At 42.7% G+C, this 21,719-nt stretch overlaps 1 protein-coding gene across 2 annotated transcripts in view; it reads right to left on the bottom strand.

Annotated features, from left to right (window-relative positions):
- The window catches only part of PLCB1 (phospholipase C beta 1), an 810,170-nt gene that overhangs the window by 310,307 nt on the left and 478,144 nt on the right, over positions 1-21,719 (bottom strand). For both annotated transcript variants that reach the window (XM_075596018.1, XM_075596020.1), the window contains exons 5-6: positions 17,394-17,473; positions 14,619-14,672 (exon numbers count right to left, since the gene is read on the bottom strand). In XM_075596018.1, coding sequence (XP_075452133.1) covers positions 14,619-14,672; positions 17,394-17,473 — 134 coding nt within the window. The remainder of the gene's footprint in view (positions 1-14,618; positions 14,673-17,393; positions 17,474-21,719) is intronic.

The following is a 21,719-nucleotide window of genomic DNA, read 5'->3' as shown; positions in this document are numbered from 1 at the left end:
GTCCCAAGAACCCCACCCAATGTCCCGTACTCCTACAGAGATAGTCAATGGGTGACTGCGCAGTCACTAAGAACCTCTAGGCCTGTTGGTGCACATGTGATGGTATAATACCTGCCGAGCACTCCGGTGCTCGGGTCAGCAACAAACTTCTCAAAGGGTCAGACGTGTGATGAATCCGTCTGATCCAACCGAACTCCTTGCACGTGCGGACCGCTTCACAGGAACCGCAGCGTCTGCTGTGTCCCTGTCTAATCTAAATGGTACTAACGTGACAGGAACCCTAACCTAGGGCCTGTCCCTGTAGTACAGCAACCTGTAGTGGCTTGGGGAACTCCTAGGGCCTGCAGGGGTAATGACCTGTCCCACTCCCCCAACTACCCAAGTCCCTTCGGTAAGTGATCTGGAATGGACTAGAGTACTCTTCCATGCAGTACTTGGGCGTCTACCTACTGTTGGCTAGCCTAGTGCAGATCCTCTCCAGAATTCCTGCTCTCAGTTACCAGTTTATCCCTTCAGGCATCCTACCCCTAGCGCTACCTCAAGGTGACTAGAACAGCTATAGCCCTTCTCCAGACCCACTACTCTCTGACTAGTCCCAGCGCCTACAGCAGCAAGCTGTAGCTCACTGGAGGTTGGCAGTCAACGTGCTGCGCAACAAGGTGCCTGCCTGTCAGACCTCACGGCACTGACAGCCGTGACTCTGACAATGCAGCACTACACTAAGGGCAGCGTCCCTATCTTGGGCCTCCCTCAGCAATTACCCACTAACCTAGTGGGGAGTTGGGGCCTACCTGGGGTGTGGGTACCTATGGGGTGCAGGAGCTGCTCTCGCTCCCCGCACCTTACTTCCCTACAGCTCCCACTAATGTAAGTGGCAGGGTCCCTAACCCGAGGGCTGCCCCTGGCAACACTCACCTTACTGGGGAGCTGAGCTATCTCGAGCCCTGGGGGTGCTGGCCTAGTACTACCCTACCTCCTTCCCTGGGCTGCTCCGGTCTCTGACTGATCTAACGTGCTGCAAGCCCGCCAAATGTATCTCTTTTCTCAGGGGTCTCCTAAGCCCTATTGGCTCCCTGGGGTCACATGGGGCTCGCAAAGGCTCTGGGGATATGTAGTCCCAGCTCAGAGCCTTCCCTGGTAGGCTAGGGGTTCGCGGGCTTTTCCCTACCTTCACTGCGCTTGCGCAAGCTTTCCCGGGCTGCCTCGACCTTCCCTCAGCTCTCCCTGCTCTCGCGCGAGCTATCCCTGTCTCGGGGGCTGTCCCTGCGCCTACGCATCCCTGCGCATGCGCAACAGTATCCTCAATGGCGGCGCCCTGCTTGGCCGGCCGCCGGGACCTTAGAGACGCGATCGCGGCCTTAGCAACCGCCCGATCGCGTCCCCGGCAACCGGCCGCAGGCAGGAGAAGCCGCGCTGCTCCCTGCTCCAGCCCCCACCCTTGGAAGCAGCCGTCGGGTCTGTCGGCACCCGCGACCGAGCTGCTCAAGGGGAGGGGGGTCTCCAGGAGCCACGGGAGCTCCAGGCTACAGTTATATTAACAAAGGTAAGATATGCATCGCCATTTTCCCCCCCCCCGACAACTGCACCCCAAAGTGAGCCCAGGAATGGAACACAACCATATACAGTACAGTAACCGGAGATTGGTTTTCTATGAGGGTGCTGTTGTATCTGATGCATGAAGGAAAATTAATGACATGCAAATCCTTTAATCCTTAAAAAACAGAAATGTGATGTTAAGTCTAGTACTGTAAGTCTTCTTTATAATCTCCTGCATTGGTAACCTTTAATAGCCTACTTAAAGAAGCTTTCTCATTTATATTCTAAGTAAAAAGTGGACATCTAAAATACAACTTGTGCAGAAGTTGTAGGCAGTGCCTTCTTGCTTAGTCACCTGAGAGAAGGGCGCAATATAATAATCTCGCATTTTTAATACCGGTATTTCCACTAAAGATTATGAGATCTGTAAATGGTTTTACAGTATGGTTCATAGGTCTAGACTCACTAAGGCTTGTTAAATCTATTATTCGGTGTTATGAAAAAACTAACATATAATATTTTTTCCGATTTAATGTCATCTTCACTAAGAATAATATATGCATGATAACCATGTGTTCTTTACATCATTTCCATATGGTTGTTAGACTATAATGCAGGAAAACTATGGTAGTCAAAAATCCACATTTAAATACAATACTGTTATGCCACAGGATTTCTTACAAAACCCCATGGCAGAAAATATTGAACTAATTTCATGTCAGAGGCTAACAATTCATTGCATTGGATTTCTTTCAGGCACCAAAGGGGTTAACATACAACATAAACACCCTACAAATAAATGTTTAAAAATGAATATATACATATGTGTTAATACAAACCTCTTAGTACCCACAAATGGCCATCTAGTCAAGGTCAACCCATGGTAAGATGACCACTGAGGTCTACTAAAGTATGTATATAGTCCTAGAAATCCAGCCTCCCCTTTTACACCAAAGAGGCACCAAGCACCGATAATGCCATGTTTTTGTAAATGTACCAATTTTTTGTAATTTTAGGCCATAGAATGTAACACAGTGCTATAACACGTTTATCGTTTTCCCATTTTTCTCAATCTTTTTCTCAATCCTCTACTTCCATTAATAATTATCAGTAGCAGTAGAAGGATCTCGCACTCATCCAGGTACTGTATATAGAAAATAAACAGAAAAACACCAAAAATAGTGCAATACTGTATGATGATGACATTTTTTGGAATAGGAAATAGTAGTAGTTTCACTCACATTTTATGTAAGCGATATAGACATTTGGGTTGCTATGGAGTAACCAACTCAGCAACAGGTTTGTTTCTCCTGGAAACACGGGATACTCTTGATGCGACTGGTTACTCCCAGGAAAGACAAGGAGAGGACAACAGCATAATGTAGACAATCTTTATAACAAGTACTGTAGTATTAAAAACATAAACACTCACAGGCAAGTGAGCCAAAATCAGCAATGGGACCCCCCTGGGTCATGTAGTAGAAAAGTTCAGGAAAGAAACCCTTTTCTTATGCAGCAACCCTCATGGTGGCCTTCCACACCCAGTCACTGTATTGTAGGGGGCTTCTTTTAGCATCCACGGTATTCTGCCACAATCCCACTGCTTCAGTAGCTTCACTGCGCCTGTGAGTATAACCCTACGCCTTTCGGCGTTGAGACTTCTTCAAGGAGAATTTTTGGTGTTGTTTCTGTTTATTTTCTATGTACCTGGATGAGAGTGCACATTTGACCCTTCTACTGCTACTCCTATAGTGGATTGGACCGAATCCACCCAAGTTGCAGCACCCATTACAGGACAGTATTGTTTATCTTTTATTTATATTTTTTCTGTTTTTATAATACACAGTATTTTGCGCTCGCACCTTTGTCTTCATTACTAATTATCAGTCAGACGTATTACCTGTATGCTGTTGATCTCTACTGCTTCTTGAGTCTCTCAGATTTTGTTGTATAATTATTTTATTTTTGTGACCTACTAAAATTGCCAGCGTCTGGTATGATCTGATTTGCTTGATACGTTTTCTCCTTCCTTTTATTCTACATACGTTGTATTTTGAATTTGTCCTTGGTGGTATATTCCCAACTGATAATCTTCTTTTTAATTATAGACCTATTTAATTCCTGCCTTTAATTTAGCAAACACTGGATAATGTTTTTGCAGTTCTGTGGGAGCTTACCGTACCTTGCTATTTTCTCATTCAACAATCGGGATTTAGAATTGGCAACCTAATTTAAATGGCTCTTTAAGCAGTATAAAATTACTTGTATTTTCTCCTGCGTAAACCATAAAAATGTAATACTGATTCTTTACACCTGTCAATTGTATTTGATAACACTGATCATCAGTTGTTGCTATCTAGTCACTAACCAAATATACTTATCAAGTATCGGTTCTGCCATTGGTTGTGCCAAGACTTTATTTCTGTAATTCTTTAAGAGGCCTTGATGCCGTCTAGACCAGGAGTGGTCAACTCCAGTCCTCAAGGGCCTCCAATGGGTCAGGTTTTCAGAATATTCTTGCTTCAGCACAAGTGACTCAATAAGTTGCTCAGTCATTGACTGAGACACTGATTGAGCCACCTGTGCTGAAGCAGGGATATCCTGAAAACCTGACCCATTGGTGGCCATTGAGGACTGGAGTTGGCCAATCCTGGTCTACACCATTGGTTCCCAACTCCAGTACTCAAGGACCCCTAACAGTCCAGGTTTTAAGGCTATCCTCACATAATAGGGTGGAACACCTGTGACTGACGGACCCATGAGCACCCGTATTGCATCTACTGATCAGCTTGTTTACCCTTGGCGCCCAAATTGATCACCGAGGTGGAGAAGCCTGGTGTATCAGTGCTGGCAGCATGAGGGACCAGGAGTATCTCTTGCCTGTTCCAGTGTGGTGCTTGAACAAATCCCCAAGTAGAAGGTGCCTCACCTGCTCGGTGTATCAGTGCTAGATCAGCGCTAGGCGCCGAACACAATTTTCCCAGCAAGGAGCCTAAGAATATTGTCGGAGGCAAATCTGGTCACAGACGGATAAAGGGTGTCAGCAGTAATGGAGAACTAAGTGGCAGCTGCGGGAGACTACTATGGTGTTAGTACACATCAACTACAGCATCAACGCCGAGGAGAAAAAAGGTAACCATACACAGAGTAATATCACACTTGGAAAAACCTGCAGACACCACAAGCAGACTCCATTGTAAAATCGGCGGACTAGAACCAACAGAGGAGGTTGATGCCTCCATTGTTAAAAATCTGTGAAGCAGAATCTGTGTATAAATTGGTACCGACGGTAAAACTCACCCTATTTTCCCTAAGGAGCAACAATATTGCCTACTCTGTATTGTCATCCATTTCTTATACAACAGCTTATCACAACCTTTATTGCTGCAACTATTCCGGCATTTCAATTACCTCCACAGGACTTTATATATTCCTGCGACTGACCGCAAGAGGTTCATACATAAGGAATTTCAGACCATTGAGTCCCAGCTACTTTGTATACCAACATCTAACACGGAGTGCAATATTGCAATCTCTAAACACAGGAGAACACATCTTGTAGGGGTGCTATTGTGGTCCAATATTTTTGTTTATTGTTTTTGCTGGTATGATTTGAGGCAAAATTGTTGCAATATTGCAATAAGTTGCAATATCGGAAAGGGTCTTGTCTCATGAGACCCAATTCCAATTGAGCTATATTTTATTGTGATATGCATGCATTAATGAGGGGTTAAGCTCAATTAAGTCACAGGCATTTCTGTTTGATTACTTCCCTATTTGTGAGTTCTTTTTGTGTTAATTTTAGTATATTTTAATTAAAAAAATCTGTTTAATATACTTACTTTGTTTTTTTTTTTTTTGCTTATCTGAGGAAACTTGGTACTCCACTAACTTCAATTCATTCCATATGTGCCCGAGTGTCCCCTTTCTTTGTTATCCTCACATAAACACAGATGTCTCAATCAAAGGCTCAATCATTTTGATTAAATCCCCAGGCTCAGGCAGCAATGTCCTTAAAACCTGGCCTGTTAGGGGTCCTTGTGGAGTAGAGTTGAGGATCACTGCTTTAAACCATTCATTATAGGTCTATTCACATAATAGATAACCTGCTGCACAGGTACATTGTTCTTTTGTCCAGTCTGCATGTTCCTTGAATGAAGGCTAATAATAACTTCATACGCAGTTGATTCAATAGACAGATATTTCCTTCAAGCACTCAAAGTTTATTGCCAATTAGAAGAATTTGCTTTAGTCAACCATATGTGCTGCTGTAAAGACCAGTGATGTAGTGTCTACTACATTTGGCTTTTCTGTCAATGAGTGTTGTGATTACATATTTACAGATTAGCAGGCATTATTGTACCTATGGTGTGCACCAGCGGTGCAACAGCACGCCAGCCCTGGCCCTTTTGTTGCACATAGCTAATCCATTTAGAATGGTGGCGGAGACTGCTCCTGCTGTTCAGTGGTGCACGTTGTGCAACGCTGATGCATTCCGCAGCAATAAAGGCTTCTCAATCTGCACAGTATATACTGTACACCTTTGTGAAAGGACTTTCAAAACCCCACATTGTTATTATTGTGTCTGCTACTTGGAGCAGGCACATTATTTTCGTTGAGGTTCAGTAGCAATAATATACTAGAGATGAAAAGGTCACTAAGGTCCATACCCTACAGTATATCACTAAAAAGAGAATTACATTGTTCATCTCATAGGGTTTCTAAACATTTCCTATACTCAAGAGCAATGGACCTTCTAATCAAATTAGTGTTTAAATGTCTTGGAAAAGAATGAATCCCTTAATCCATACAGCTTTTTGTGACTGTTGAAAATTGCAGATGTTTATCTCTCTGATAACAGAAGGACACTACAAAGGTCAGTTACAACCGCACAATGTTGTTCCTTTATCAATTAATGTTCCAGAAATAGTATTTTTATTTCTAATGCAACTTCTTTGTATTTTTTTTATCTTTTAATTTTATTTTTCCGTGAACTTTTTTTTTTTTTAGAAATCTTTAATCAAACAGTGCAGACAAATTACACACTATCAGCAACTTCATCTGGAGAAAAGACAGCAGTATCGAATTTAAGGTTAATTGTTTATGAGAAAGGAAATGCATGATTACCTTTACAGTACGTCTCCTACAAACTCCCAAAGCCTGTTTCACCCTATTGTCGCATTTCTCGATACAGTAATTGAACTGCAGGTGAGGATTCTGGGTAATTACAATCAAATGAGCCTATATATGACTCTTTTTCCTTTCCATTAATTTTTATATTTGCCAAGAGCTTCAATCTACTGCATTACACAGCAAAGCCTGGTTTATATTGTGTATTCTTATGCCGCGTCCATGGTTAGCGCGACCGCATGCCCGGTGAGATCAAAATGCTTAATGCAATGATCGCGGCCAGACTGCGTGTGTGCGCATATGCGCCAGTGCAATGGGGCGCGCAGCGCACAAAGAATCAAATACATTTGATTCTGCAGTGCGACAGCCGAGTCACGTGAGCGGTTCGCCCAATGAGGGTGAACCAACTCCCGTGTCGTCATGGCCACGCCTCGGCACGCCCCAGGAGATATGCCTCCCCATTGCATCTAGCCAGGCCACAAATCGCTGCAGCTAAGGTGCGCATGACATCACACGCACGGTCGCTCGCCCTGGCCTTATTCTGTAAAGCTACCAATGTCAAAGATTCAGCTAAGGTCCTTATCCAGAGAACTATACCTTTATTTTATTATAATAAAAGGAAACACACTCTTCTATCCTCCCAGTTTTGAAGGTTTCCAGAGAGGTGAGTTTGTCCGTCAGAATTAACGTTTTATGTTAGTTTTCTATTGCTTTCCTAGATTGTCTTAGCAGAAGTAGATTTTTGGAACCTAAAAATGCACCAATTAAATGAATACAGGCACATATCATTTTTATTTCACTGCCATAAGGGCCAGCAGCACATTGAAATTGCATTACATTGCATTACACTCTGGGTTACTGGAAGATTTAAAAACTAACATTATTGGTAACTTATACCTATTATAAAGTTGCTCCAGTTTGTAAAATTTCTAATCTAACATGCTCTTGATGACCTAATTTAGTTAATAAACGGTGCTAAATGTAAACCATCTCAAAGTGCTATATTTGAGGTGATTTGTGTCCAACCAATGTTACTAAACACACAAATGGAGTTGCTTATAGATATAGTGCAGGTTGCAAGCAAAAGAGGAGGCTTCTTTAGGTAGTAAAACATACAGTATTGCCAGGGCCGCCAACAGAAATTGTGGGGCCCAGGACAAACATTTTAAGCAGGCACCCCCCCCCCCCCCGTGTCAGTGGTTTTGCGAACTGCCCCCCCCCCCCCACCATTTCACACCTCACGAGCCCCCTCTCTTCCCCTCCCCTCATGTATTTCTCTCCCTTCCGTCTCACCCCCCTCTCATTCTACCGCCTCACATGTATTTTTCTCCCCTGCACTCACTCTTTCTCCCTCTTTTCCTCACTCACCCCCTCTCTCCTCTCCCTCCGTCAAGTCAATTACCACACGCTCACTCATTCCCTCCCCCTCACACAATTCCCCCCACAAGATATATACAAAAAAACTTCCCACCCCAATGCAAAAAACTTCCCACCCCCAAAAACATACAAAAAAATCCCCACCCCCCAAATATATACAACCTCCCCCACCCCCCCAAATGCATACAAAAAACCCACCTACCTAATAAAGGTACATATATAAAAAAAACAATACGTATAACCCCCCATACATGCATACATACATACACATATAATACATATATACACACGCGCGCGCACGCGCACACACATACACTTCATATAAAAAAACAACCCTCCCCAATAATATAAAAAATACCCTAACCCATATAAAAATATCCCCAAGCCCCCCAATACATATAAAAATTCCCCCAAGCTCCCCAATACATATAAAAAATGTAAAATAACAGATCCCCATTTTTTAACTTATGGAAAAGTTTTTATTCTAGCTATCTATTCAAGCATTTTATTTAAATTTTATTTTATTAAATATTTTAGGTAACAACATTTTATTACTGCATAATGTACTGTTTGCCTATCTAAACACTAATCACGTGTTCCTTATCCTCTCATTTCATCCTGTGAGCAAAATCCCGTGCGCTGACCAACCCACCATCTCCACATATAAAAATACCCCCAAGCTCGCCCATTACATACTTTAGTAAACAGGGACTGAAGACTATGGCAAATATAGTTTTTGCATTATCTTTGGTGGTGGCAGATTAAATATACAATATATACTGTAACGGAGTGAGGATAAATATTAATTCATTTGAATTACCTTGTGAAGGGGAAAGGTGGGGCAGCGAGTTGGCTGTGTGTATTAACCCTGGTTGCACATATGTCACATGCTCACGTGTGCTGATCGTGACAGATGGTATATTGGGACAGATTGAGGGGAGGTATTATTCATTTGGAGGTCCATGCATGGAGAAAAATGAATCCGCTGAATTCATTTGTATGAACCCTTGTCCCATATGCCGGTCATGTGCTCAAAAGTGTGCCGTACGTGACAAGTTCTATGTATCAAAGGAAAAATGTTGGTGCAAATTCTGCAATGAGTTGAAGCATTTATAGAGCAAGTGGGAGGAGTTAGGGCAGAGTTACATATGCATATTGGTGCAGTTCTATGTATTGAAAAATGTTCAGCTTGCTTTTCTTTATGATTTCCTGCGTTCAATTTCTCTGACACTTTAAAGGTGGAGAAAGCCTGTTTTTAAGCGCAGAACACAACCGCTTTATGTGCCAAATTCTAAAACAGTAGAAATACACTTCAGCAGAGTGTATTTTTGCGGCTTGGAGCAGTTCCACCAACTGCGTCCCCTCTCCCCCCCCCCCAATTTATAGAACCAAGGCAAAACAATACTGCAATTTTTAACTGTATTTGTGAATATTTTGTATGTTGGTTGAACTTTCTCCGACCCTTACACAATCCCCTCTCTCCCCCACACACACTCCCCATTCATTGCCCCATTTTCTCTCCACTCCCCCCATTCCTTCTCCCCCATGCCTCCATTCTCTCTTCCCGTCCCCTCAATCTCTCTCCCCTCCCCCATTCTTTTTACCTCATTCTCTCTAACCCCTCCCCCATTATCTATCGCCTACCCCAATTCTCTCTCTCCCCATCTATTCTTTGCTTTCCCCTCACCATCTATTCCTAGCTCTCCCCCTCCCCATCTATTCCTTGCTTTCCCCTCCCCATTTATTCCTAGCTTTCCCCGTTCCCATCTATTCCTAGCTCTCCCCATCTATTCCTAGCTCTCCCGCCCCATCTATTCCTTGCTCTCCCTCTCCCCATCTATTCCTTACTCTCCCTCTCGCCATCTATTCCTTGCTCTCCCTGCACCCCATCGATTTCTTGCTCTTTTTAAAAAAAAATAAACTTGCAACTTTCTACGTTTTATACCATTTTGCAAATAACAGTATAACATTTGATAACCTTTTTGAAATATTACATTCAAACAATATTACAAAAATAAGATAAATAAATAAAACTAAGATTAAAGGACATCACCGTGTCCAGCTCCAAACAGAGGTGGTGGAGGGTAGTTTAGTAAAAGGATTCAAAAGCCTAGATTCACTAAAGGTTAATATAGCTGCATTTAATTTTGGCAAAAAAAAATCTTTTTTAGAATGACCACACTATTTAATAAAAATTATTTCTTGATAAATGGGTAGCGATGTTCCTCTCATTTGCATGCATGAAATGTGAGTTAACTCATTATTACATATCCCTAGTGATACAATTATGATATACTGTAGTTGTGGATGGATGGGAGATTAAACATTTTCTACCATAAAGTTATGTACAGTAATGGCATTTTTATAGAAAACCTTTTTGGCAGAAAGGTATTTAACCGCTTTGATGATCGAGGCTACTAATGCATTCCAGCACTGAAAGGGTTAACAAACAGGTGCAGTATCCAATTCTGTCGCTTCTGCCTGTCGCTGCCCGCGGTTGAACGCAAGCCGCACCGTGCAGTGCAGGTAGGGATTAACAAAGCGGGGGTCCCTCGTGATGTGTGAATCTTACCCGGTTCCACCTATCTGTAAGAGATGCGCAGTAAGTGATAGACTGAATCAGTCACTCTCCCTGTGTGCATCTTAAGGCTGGGACCCGCTGCGCCCGGTGGTGCGGGCGGACGTGTGAGTGCAACTCACTATTGCTGTTTAGCCTCACGATCCGGTCCCAGTCCCTCCTCACTGCCAACTGACTACGTACTGTGACGCGTCAGCCAGCAGGGGATACCAGAGAATTGTGTTCCCGTGCGGTGACACGTCACATGGTATGCGAGTCAGCCAATGGGGAGGAGGGGAGGGAAGGAGCTAGATAGGAGGTGCCTTGGGCGGGGAGCAGGGAAGGAGCTGCAGGTTAAAGTGTGTGTGTGTGTGTATATGTATGTATGTGTGTGTATGTATGTGTATATGTATATGTGTGTGTGTGTGTGTGTGTGTGTGTGTGTGTGTGTGTGTGTGTGTGTGTGTGTGTGTGTGTGTGTGTATGTATGTATGTGTGTGTGTGTATGTATGTGTGTGTGTGTGTATGTGTGTGGGGGGGGTGGACGGCACCACGATCAGATCCAGCCCCCCTCCCTCCCACTCCCGCCCCCCTCCCTCCCACTCCCGCCCCCCTCCCTCCCACTCCCGCCCCCCTCCCTCCCACTCCCGCCTCCCTCCTTCCTGCTCCGGCTCCTGGCTCCCTACAGACCGCATATCGCGGTCTGTGTCTGTCAGCGCCCCGCCTGTCGGCAGTGCGGGCGCGCAAACTGAGGGAGTGGGGCCTTAGCCTAACAGGCGATCGCGGGGCTTTAATTTTATTTTAATATCATATTATTGAGCAGGGGGTCTCCGGAGCAGAACCGCATTAATTTCAGGTACCCTGCTTCCCGAGTTACGGGCCCCGTTATGGGGTGCAGGTATCCAAGCGGCCATGTTTACATTCTCCCGCGTTCCGGCCCATGGGATCGGGAGATTTAAGCAAAGCCGGGGGATACCGGAACCCCATACTGGGGCCTGTAACTTGGGAAGCAAGGGGTGCCCGGACAAAAATCAATGCGGTTCTGCTCCAGAGACCCCCTGCTACAATATTGTATTATTAAAATAAAAGCAGCTTCATTACTTTAGCAGCTAACCGCTAAGGCAATGAAGGGGTTAAGCCAGACTACTTGGTTTATTGGGGGTAGAAGAAAAAAAGTAGAAAGTTGCGGGATGGTTTAACCCCTTCATTACCTTAGCGGTAGCAACCGCTATGCTAATGAAGGGGTTAACCCCTCCCACTACAAACCCACAGACCTAACCACCCACCCTAGGTCAACTACCCCCTTCACTAGCCTAATTGGTAGGAGCGCAGTAATCGTTCTTTTTGTTTTTCTATATGTAAGGTCTATCTTTTTATCAGCAGCAAACTTCTATAGGGAGGAGCGCGGTATTATGTACACTACCGACACACTTTATTAAAGTGTGGCCGGTACCGCAAGCCGGGAGATTTCCCGGCTTGATAGTGGCCGCCCCTCGGCGTGCCGCGCGTCACAGACGCGCGGTCACGCGTCTTCGGGAGCCTGCGCCCCCTGCACGCGCGTCCAGGGCTCCCCGAGGGAGCCCTGGTGTCCCGCGATCGCGGGACGGCGGCAGGGGGTTCCGGGGGACCCGGCGGACCCGGCAGCGGTAGGGAGAGCGCCCCGATCGGAGGGCGCTCTTCCGCTGCTTCGGCGCGCGCCCATCACCCTCGGGCGCGCGCCAGGCTACTGCTGCGGCCAAGAACGGGCAAATGCTCGAATAAACTTGGCCGCAGCAGTACAGTTTCTCTGCTTTATTGAACTGCCTTGTCCCGTCTGCTGCCTTGATCCCGTGAAAGAGTTCTGTTCTCCTGTGACAAAGCTCATTTTATGTACAGTATTTGTATCACCTTTTCTACATGCATAGTCGTATTCTTGCCTATGAATACAGTGGTCATTATATACATAGGGAAGATACTGTCGGCTTAACACCAGCCTGTTGTAAGAGATGAATTAGCAATATTTATCCGATAAAACCAGGAATATTCTAGTTAATAGCATGTGAATAAGTAATTTTAAGTAATTACTCATTTGCATATGCCATGGTAAAAAAAAGCCCCTTCTTACTGTTTTGCCTCTAGTGATATGGCTTTAGTAAATTGGTTGACTAATAAAATTGGCTGACAACAACTTTTTTTAAATTGACTTTACTTTAGTGGAACTAGGCCAAAGATGTGAGATATAATACTGTACTACGCTATCCTGAATGTAAAAAACCTGAATCAGAACTTCACAGCGGTCAGTAAAATATACATCACAGGTGGGTCAGGTTGTTGTAATTTGCCATCTATTTGTGTTTCTATGTTTCTAACCTTATGATATCGACACTGCAGGTTCATGCAGAGAGGCTGTTACAAGTATATAACAAAGTAAACTACTGCCTTTGTGGTACAACTCTTTTATACAGCATCTATTTTCAGTAAAGGTCTTTAAAGGGCACTTTAAATAAAAGTGTTATCCTAGGAAATGCGGAAAGTATTACTTGCTCTTTTCTTGCAACGGATGAGAAAAAAAGCAAAACTACTAAAATCAGTTCTATTTTAACTTCTAGTCATGAGATTTTGAGGTCCTTAGTGTTAGTCCAGAATAACTAACAAAAAACAAAACATGTCCAGAGCACTTTAAAGAGCATCTTGTGGGAAAGAGTCACTGTTTTTCTCAGGAGTGCAGTATATTTTTGAGATCTATGAGTTCCTGGGGCTGAAACACAGGAAGCTAAAATGGTGAGTACAGTATCTCTGGAAACAGGGGGCCCACTGGGCTTAAACATAGCATGATTCAGCTCTGGAGGACCCAATCTGAGTAGTTGATTGCTGCTTTTAACATTGAATAGCAGTATTTTTTACTGAAGCTATAGGAAAAATTATTTCAGCAACACTGAACTACAATCCAGCTGTTAAACATGTTAGGTATAGTATAGAAAACAAAATTGATATGTCCGTTATTAAATCTAAAAATGCTGTAATTTGGCTAAATAATATTTACCTCTTTACAATGTGAATCATTGTTGTTTGGGTATTAGATCTTGTTACATGGCACCAACAGTGAAATAGCATGGTCAATTTGGGATTTTGCCCAGGTCTGTTATTATACTTGTATATTAGACTTCTTCTATATTTCCTTTAATGTTATTTATGAGTATTATTACTGTGTTAATTTTGCTTTGTCGATGCGGTTTGTTTGATTTATTAATAAATAAAGTAGGGTGTGTTGGCTTGTATTGTGTGTGCATAATGGTTGTTCATGGGATACCATTTTTATATGAAGAAAAAAAGGATGGGAAGCCGTGTTGGTCCTTTCTTCCATGTAGTAACAATGGAGGGAGAAGGAGTAGGTGGTACTGTATTATACACTGGCGACACACTTTATTCGAGCTCGGCTAGTCCCACGAATTCGGGTATACTCGGGTGTATTGAGGTTTGTGACTGTTTTCTGCCCGAGTGCATTGCGTTATTTTCCCGGCAGGGATTGAAGCATTTTATTCCCGCTGGCTGCAATACTGCACAGTATATATATATATACTGCATTACAATTCATGAATTTATGCCATCTGGTAGACACGCGAAGCATTGCAGCCTATTAAATCCTAATCATTATCATTTAACAGATCAGCCGCCCGTCAGCCAGGCATGAACCATGGCTGGGAAGGCAAATGCAACAGGGCTTGTCAGAGGTGAGGAGCGGCGCATTCCAGGTATCTGCCAGGTACATACTGGGTATTTGCTCGAATAAAGTGTATCGCAGCAGTACATTTTATATACTTGATCTTGATGAGTTGTTCTGCATTCAATCAGTAGTACAAGTGTCTGGAATTACCACCATTGTTTAGATTTCACAGTTAGGGGGTACTTCTGTGTTGTCCCAGTTGTATAAACATTCTATATAATTTCTTTTGTACTATTGGAGAATGGCAGGCAGTTTGCAGTGCACATACAACCATGAAAAAGTTACTTTCCTCATCTTAGGAAGTGTACGACTTACTTTTTAACAGGAATTCGACCATCTGGGGTGACTTGCAGTTTAAGCTTGGTGTATCTAAGGAAAACCAAACAACATGATCATTCATCATAGATCTGATCCATAATACTTAAACAGTTGACCAGAGATGTCCTGGTCTATACGACAGACTAAATTTACTGTGAGTAGAAATAGCATTTTTTTACACCAGCAGTGCATGGTAGGCTCTTCTGACAGATGAAGCCAACGCTACTGCAACCAGTAGCGTGCTCCTGCGGTTGAAATAGTGTGATAGCCCCACCCTTTTCCTTGATCAGCTGATTCAAAATAATGGCCACTTCTCAAATAACGTTGGCTACATCTGTACCTTAAAGCAGGCCCAAAATATAATGGCAGGAAGTTTATTCAGTTTTGTCAGAATAAGTCAGTTCTTTTCCTTCAAATCGTTTAAACCGAAGTCAATAAACAATAATGTGTGCGATTATTAATCTCCAAGTGGCATATTCTCATACTATAGTACGAGTGGTATGTACAGTATGATAAGAGAAACAACATTTTCTTGTAGATACTCGACATACAGTACAGGAAAATACCCAGATGAATAAAAATGACAAAGTTGCAGTATTTCATTAATAATTCAATTAGAAATTAGGATTTTTTCTGCCATAGGGTGTTGTAATAAATCCTATTACTCACCGTTTGAGACTTCAACTTAATTTTCATTTAATTTTTAACTCAAGTCTTAAATTGCCATAATTTACCGTAATATTTAGTGTAATTTTTCTATACTTTTAATATCAAAGTTTATTGAAAAGCTGAGCGAACAAAAGAATAACAACTTCTAAAACATAAGACAACAAATTACAAATAGGAATTTTACAAAGATTTATATTTGTATTAATTTACTCTGAATTTCTCCACAAACTTCCTTTTGCAGAATGTGCCAAGAGACCTTCCAGCTTTTCCAACCTTATTTAAGAGCCTGACGGCCTTAAAGTACACAAACAGCTAAAATTGTCCAGGTTACTTGGCAAGGAAACACCCAGTGCAGAGTTCTGTCTCACAAAGCACGGACACGATAAGGTTTGCCAGTATTCAAATCTCACGTTGTGGGCAGCAATTTAAAGTATGTCTAATGAGTTACCCGTAATTGCTTATCACTCTTGAATTAAGTATTGGCTTTATAGTGACTGTCTTTCATTCGTGTTTACTTCACATTTAACATAAATTCAGAGCACTCAGAATAACTGTTTTTGTTCATATTGGCTTTTGTGACTGCTTCAATTGACTTTACCAAAGCGAAAACTACATATTAAATACATCTGGACCTACAGTATCAGTTAAAGAGACAATTAAAAGCAGCTTAATTGTTTCCCTTAAATATATGCAGCCTTTGATTACCTTTTATTGAAAACGAATTACCTAAGCTGCCAATCGATTCGTTCTCCCGTGATCGATCAGCAAAATCCTGCTTCCAAGAGTTCACCAAATAGCTGCCTTTCAGTTTTAAATCAATCCTTCAGTCAGTGAAACTCAGCAGCTACAATATATTCTTATATTACTAAGGTAACATTATCTATTGTTGCAGTTCAAACTGCTGGGAATATTGGCAACCAATTATCACAAACAGGAAAGTGTTACAAAGATCTTGCACTGCTGGGGAAGTGTGTTAAAAACCTGCTATAGAAATCAAAGGATGCTCAGCATATTAAAACTCATAAAAAATGGCATTAAGAATTGAATAAAAAAAAACACAATGCAGTATTATCAAATACTGCAGAACTGATGTATTTACAAAAAACATGTTGGATAGTCAATGTTTTGCACAGTAAGAGTGGGGCTTGACATATAGTATGAATGTAGATGCTGTAATTCCTAGTAAATATTTAGTTATTAAAACTCATGAAAGGATTACTCATTAAAAATGGCATTGAGTTCATTTAAAAAAAAAAAGATATAAATATTATCTAATACTACAGAACTGATTTATTTAAAAAAAAACCACATGTAGGATAATGCTTGGATTTCTCCTTTAAAGCTGAATTGAGTGAAACTCCTTAGGACTGTTTGTGTTCTCATTATGTTTAATTATTGATATAAATCTTATTGTTCATACATGTAAAAGGCAATGGTTTCCAAAACAAAAAGGCCACAGAGCAACAGTATTTTCTTTTTCTGCTTAAGTGTCTATATTCCTCTGTCTTTCGGATGTTTATATCACCCTTCTGATATTGCATCTGCTCTCAGACCGTTGCAAGAGGAAAAGCCATGTGTGTAAAAGACACAACCTATTTCTGTATAAACAATCGCGGTAACAATGTCTAACAAACGAAAAAGGAAATGAGTACTGCACCGACACACTTTATTCGAGCAAATACCCAGTATGTACCTGGCAGATACCTGGAATGCGCCGCTCCTCACCTCTGATAAGCCCCGTTGCGTTTGCCTTCCCAGCCTGGGTTCATGCCTGGCTGACGGGCGGCTGATCTGTTAAATGATAATGATTAGGATTTAATAGGCTGCAATGCTTCGCGTGTCTACCAGATGGCATAAATTCATGAATTTTAATGCAGAATATATATATATACTGTGCAGTATTGCAGCCAGCGGGAATAAAATGCTTCAATCCCTGCCTGGAAAATACCTCAATGCACTCGGGCAGAAAACAGTCACAAACCTCAATACACCCGGGTATACCCGAATTTGTGGGACTAGCCGAGCTCGAATAAAGTGTGTCGCCAGTGTATAACGCAGAAAAGAGAAATAACACCCTGTGCAATTAATATTGAAGCTACTTACGCCTTTTCCAGAAATGCATCCCTGGACATGTTCTGTGCCAACAAGTTTGTTGCCAGATTGAAAATCTCATCTGTCCACTCCTAAGTAGATATAAAATAAACATGCTTTAGCTAAAGCACAGATCCCATAAGATGTTTAGTTTGATTTTTCCCTGCAGCCAACCACATATTTTTTATGTTGCGTGGTAGAGAAAACACAGAGGTGAATACAAATTCAGAATACTACGCCTACTTGGGAACATTTCACAAGAACACATGTAAATATCTGCTAGGAGAGAGACAACAGTGGTTCTTCATTGTGCCCCACTGGAGGTGCTCCGAGTGAGTTTTAGGAAAAAGTCTTGTGATTATGGGGTGTAGGTTTGGGGACCAGTCTGAGACATGTAAAAGTGCTCATAAGTGTGTTTTGTCATTGCTCTATGGTATAGGATTTCTGTCACCATAACATATGTGTGTAATTGATTTGTAGTCATAGCCAGCTTCACAATGTAAGGCCAGCAGCCACCCTCACACAGACACAAATTGTTGAAACAGAATCTGAGTCTGGGGGCCTATTCTAGTAGCTTCGATAAGTTACTCATCGACCATTGCTCATTGAGTTACTCATTGACCATTGCTCATTGAGTTACTCATCGAATCAGTTTGCAAGTTTGCAAGTGTAGCTATTCAGAAAGCTTCGAAAACTTGCCAAACTCGCTCGAGAAGTGCTTCTCCCCGATCGGTAGCGTTCCTGGTCAAAAAATGCTCAAACTCGCATTTCTTGAGATATCACACTATTTAGGTAGCTTCGATAAGCACATCGTGGCTGCACCTCGCAAGCAACTCGCAGGTTCTCATCTCGTCACCTCATGGCTGGCGAGATGGGATCCACGATGTTACGTAGAAGAAAACTATATTTTTATGGCATCGGATTGAAGCCAGGAGTCTTCGGGGCCGACACGCATTAATACCGGCTTCAATCCTATGTAATAAAAACGTATTTACATGCAGCTTCATTACCATAGCGGCTAACGCTAACGTAATTAAGGGGTTAAATACCAGTTTATTGGGGTAGAGGGGGGGAATGAAGGTGGTATTTGGCCCGTGGTGGGTGTTTATGCCTACTGGGAGGGTTGCAGGAGGAGTGAACTCCTTCAATACCTTAGCGGTTACTACCCCCCTCCCCCCAGATACCCACTCGGGAGGCATATCCAACCCCCCGGGGCAACTACCCCCACCCCCTTTACCCCTCTGTACCCCCATCACCACACATACAAATGGGCAAAGGCACTAGTAGCCACAAATGGCTATTCGCACATTTCCCAATTTGTTTGTAAAACAATAAAATAACATTGGCATAACAGTACACTTGCCTATAAGCCCACAGTATGGGCATGGATTGCCACAATGACAATGAATGGTCCACATTTAAAAAAAAAAAAAAAAAACCATAACAAAAAATACAATACATAGCAATTAAATATAAACAAGCATTTGCCCCAAAATGAATTGATTGTCACTGTGACCAGAAAGGGATATAGGAGTATAGATAAGCACATTGACGGTCAAAAGGCAACCTAAAAAAAATAATGCAGTTAAATAAAATACAATCGATGTGTTTCTTCCTTTGCCAAGATTCACCGATTCCTACTCCAGCATCAACTCTTGACCCTCGACGCAATGCTCAACAGGATAATGCGCAGAAATCCATGAAACCTCTGTTAATTGAAGAGATGTTCAAGTCTCTTCAATTAGAAGTTCTTGAGTTCTTCCTTCTTTTCTTCTTTCTTGTCTTCTTTGTAATCCAAGGGGGCCCAGCGATGTTGCTCCGACGTCTTCTTGGACTCAAATGAGATGGAACAGGCCTTATATAAGGCCTGTGATGTCACATTTGAATGTCAAAGGGTGCACCCCCAATCCGATTGGTTGGTGTACCATGTGACAGCTTCTATTTTATAACGGATGTGACATCATCAAAAAGGGAGGGAAGCCAGCCAATTTAGTAGTATATGCTTCCTTCCCTTTAATATGAAAAAAAAATGGAAGCCATCACAAGGTATACCTACCAATCGGATTGGTAGATATACCATGTGATAACTTTCCTTTTGATGTCATCAAAAAGGGAGGGAAGATAGCCAATCAGGTAACATGCCTCCATTATTGATGACATCCCATCACTCCAAAAAAGGAAAGGCATCACATGGTATACCTACCAATCCGATTGGTTGGCATACCATATGATGCCTTCCATTTTATTTTCTTCCAGAAGTGACGTCATCTTAAACCGAGGGAAGCATATACTACCTAATTGGCTGCCTTCCCTCCCTTTAAGATGATGTCATATCCTTACAAAAAAATGGAAGCTGTCACATGGTACACCAACCAATAGGATTGGGGGTATAGCATTTGACACTCAAATGTGACATCACAGGCCTTATATAAGGCCTGTCCTGTCTCATTTCATCCCAAGAAGCAGTCGGGGCAACATCTCTGGGCCCCCTAGGATTATAAAGAAGAGAAGACAGAAGAAAAGAATGAAAGAACTTACCGGAGACGTCTCTTCAATCAACAGAGGACCATGGATTTCTGCGCATCAGGCTGTTGATCATTGCATCGTGGACCAAGAGTTGGTGCCGGAGTAGGACGTGGGTGAATACGGCAAAGGTAAGAAAGACATTGATTGGATTTTATTTAATTGTATTTTTTTTTAGGTTGCCCATTGAGGAGAACCTAGAGCAGTGATTCCCAACCAGGGTTCCGTGGGGCTCCTTGAAGTAGTCTCAAGGGTTCCTCCTATGGACCACGGACACTACCCCCCCCCCCCAGAGCCCGTTCACTCTCAGGACTATGAGGTGGGTGCGCGCTCTAACAGTGTGACCCGGCACTTCCGGTGCCCGCTGCTAGCTAGAGTGTGCAGTCCTGCCTGGTCTGCCATTCTGCTGTCTGCCACCGCCTCCTCCTCCGCTGGAAACCAGAGGATACCAGCCTCTCCTCCCACCTGAGGTAGGCATATGGGGGGCGGGGGGGAGGAAAGGTGAGATGATGTGAGATTCAAGGTGGCGTAGGATGATGTAAGATACAGGGAGGGAAAGTGATGTGAGATGCAGGGGGGAAGGGTGATGTGAGATGCAGGGGGTGGGTATATGAGGATGATAATGATGAGGGGGCTGGGGGAGATATGAGGATGATGATGATGAGGGTGCTGGAGGAGATATGAGGATGATGATGAGGGGTGCTGGGGGAGATATGAGGATGATGATGATGGGTGCTGGGGGAGATATGAGGATGATGATGATTTTACCCGTGAGGCCCGAATCATTTTTCCTTGGAGCAGTTCAGACCTTCTCACTTTACAAGTTTAATATGTATTGGCGGGGGCATTTTTAATATGTATTGGCGGGGACGGGGTATTTTTATTATGTATTGCGGGTTGGGGTTACTGTATATGTATTTAGGGGTGGTGGTTTTTTTTGGTTTGTATTTTGTAGGGAGGATTGAGTGAGAGTGGGATGATTGACGGAAGGTAGGGGCGAGTGAGAGGAGAGAGGTGGGAGTGAGTGAGTAAAAAAGGGAGTAAGAGTGAGACGCAGAGGAGATAAATACATGCGAGACGGGAGGGGGGGAGAGTGAGTGAGACGGAGCGGAGAGAAATACATGGGTAGAGGGTGGGAAATAGAGGTGGCTCGTGAGGTGTGACATTTTTTGATTTACACCTGTGGAACCGAATATGTGTCATCCAGATAGGGGTTCCCAAGATTTTTCAAAATACTTCAAGGGTTCTTCCAAACAAAAAAGGTTGGGAATCACTGAGCTAGAGACTAAGAAAATCCTGATTTGAATCCGAAAACACTCGTATTTATTTTTAAAGATCAGAACCTGCTTAAGGGCAAGATACTGATATGATATCAGTAACATGTACTGTATATAGGATTTGGGGTTGGGCTTCAAAGTGGTTTGTAGAGACTTGGCACCTCAGATAAAAAGGAAAGCTGCAGAACATGATGTTTTATTATTTGAGACAGTGGATATAAAAGTTCAGACTGGCTGAATCTGCCCTCTAATCTACCGACAGAAACTGGGGACTAATTGCATGTGATATTTTGTTGAAAGATATATTAGTCCAGTTGACATGCACATACAGTACTAACATGTTCACAGAGATCATTTAAAATGAAAGACAACTGTGGGATTTATTATTTTAAGCCAGGTTGTTCATGGCTTCAGCTGGAACATTTCTGACACTGTTTATTAGGCGTTCTGTCCTCCAGAATAAAATTGCAATTCCAAGAAAGCACAGTAGTTTTAATAATGAGATATGTGCAAATTATATTTCCGTTCTCCTCTAACT

This window comes from Ascaphus truei, chromosome 4 (assembly GCF_040206685.1).
Source record: "Ascaphus truei isolate aAscTru1 chromosome 4, aAscTru1.hap1, whole genome shotgun sequence".
Lineage (NCBI taxonomy): Eukaryota > Metazoa > Chordata > Amphibia > Anura > Ascaphidae > Ascaphus > Ascaphus truei.
This window is presented reverse-complemented; position numbering and strand designations above follow the sequence as displayed.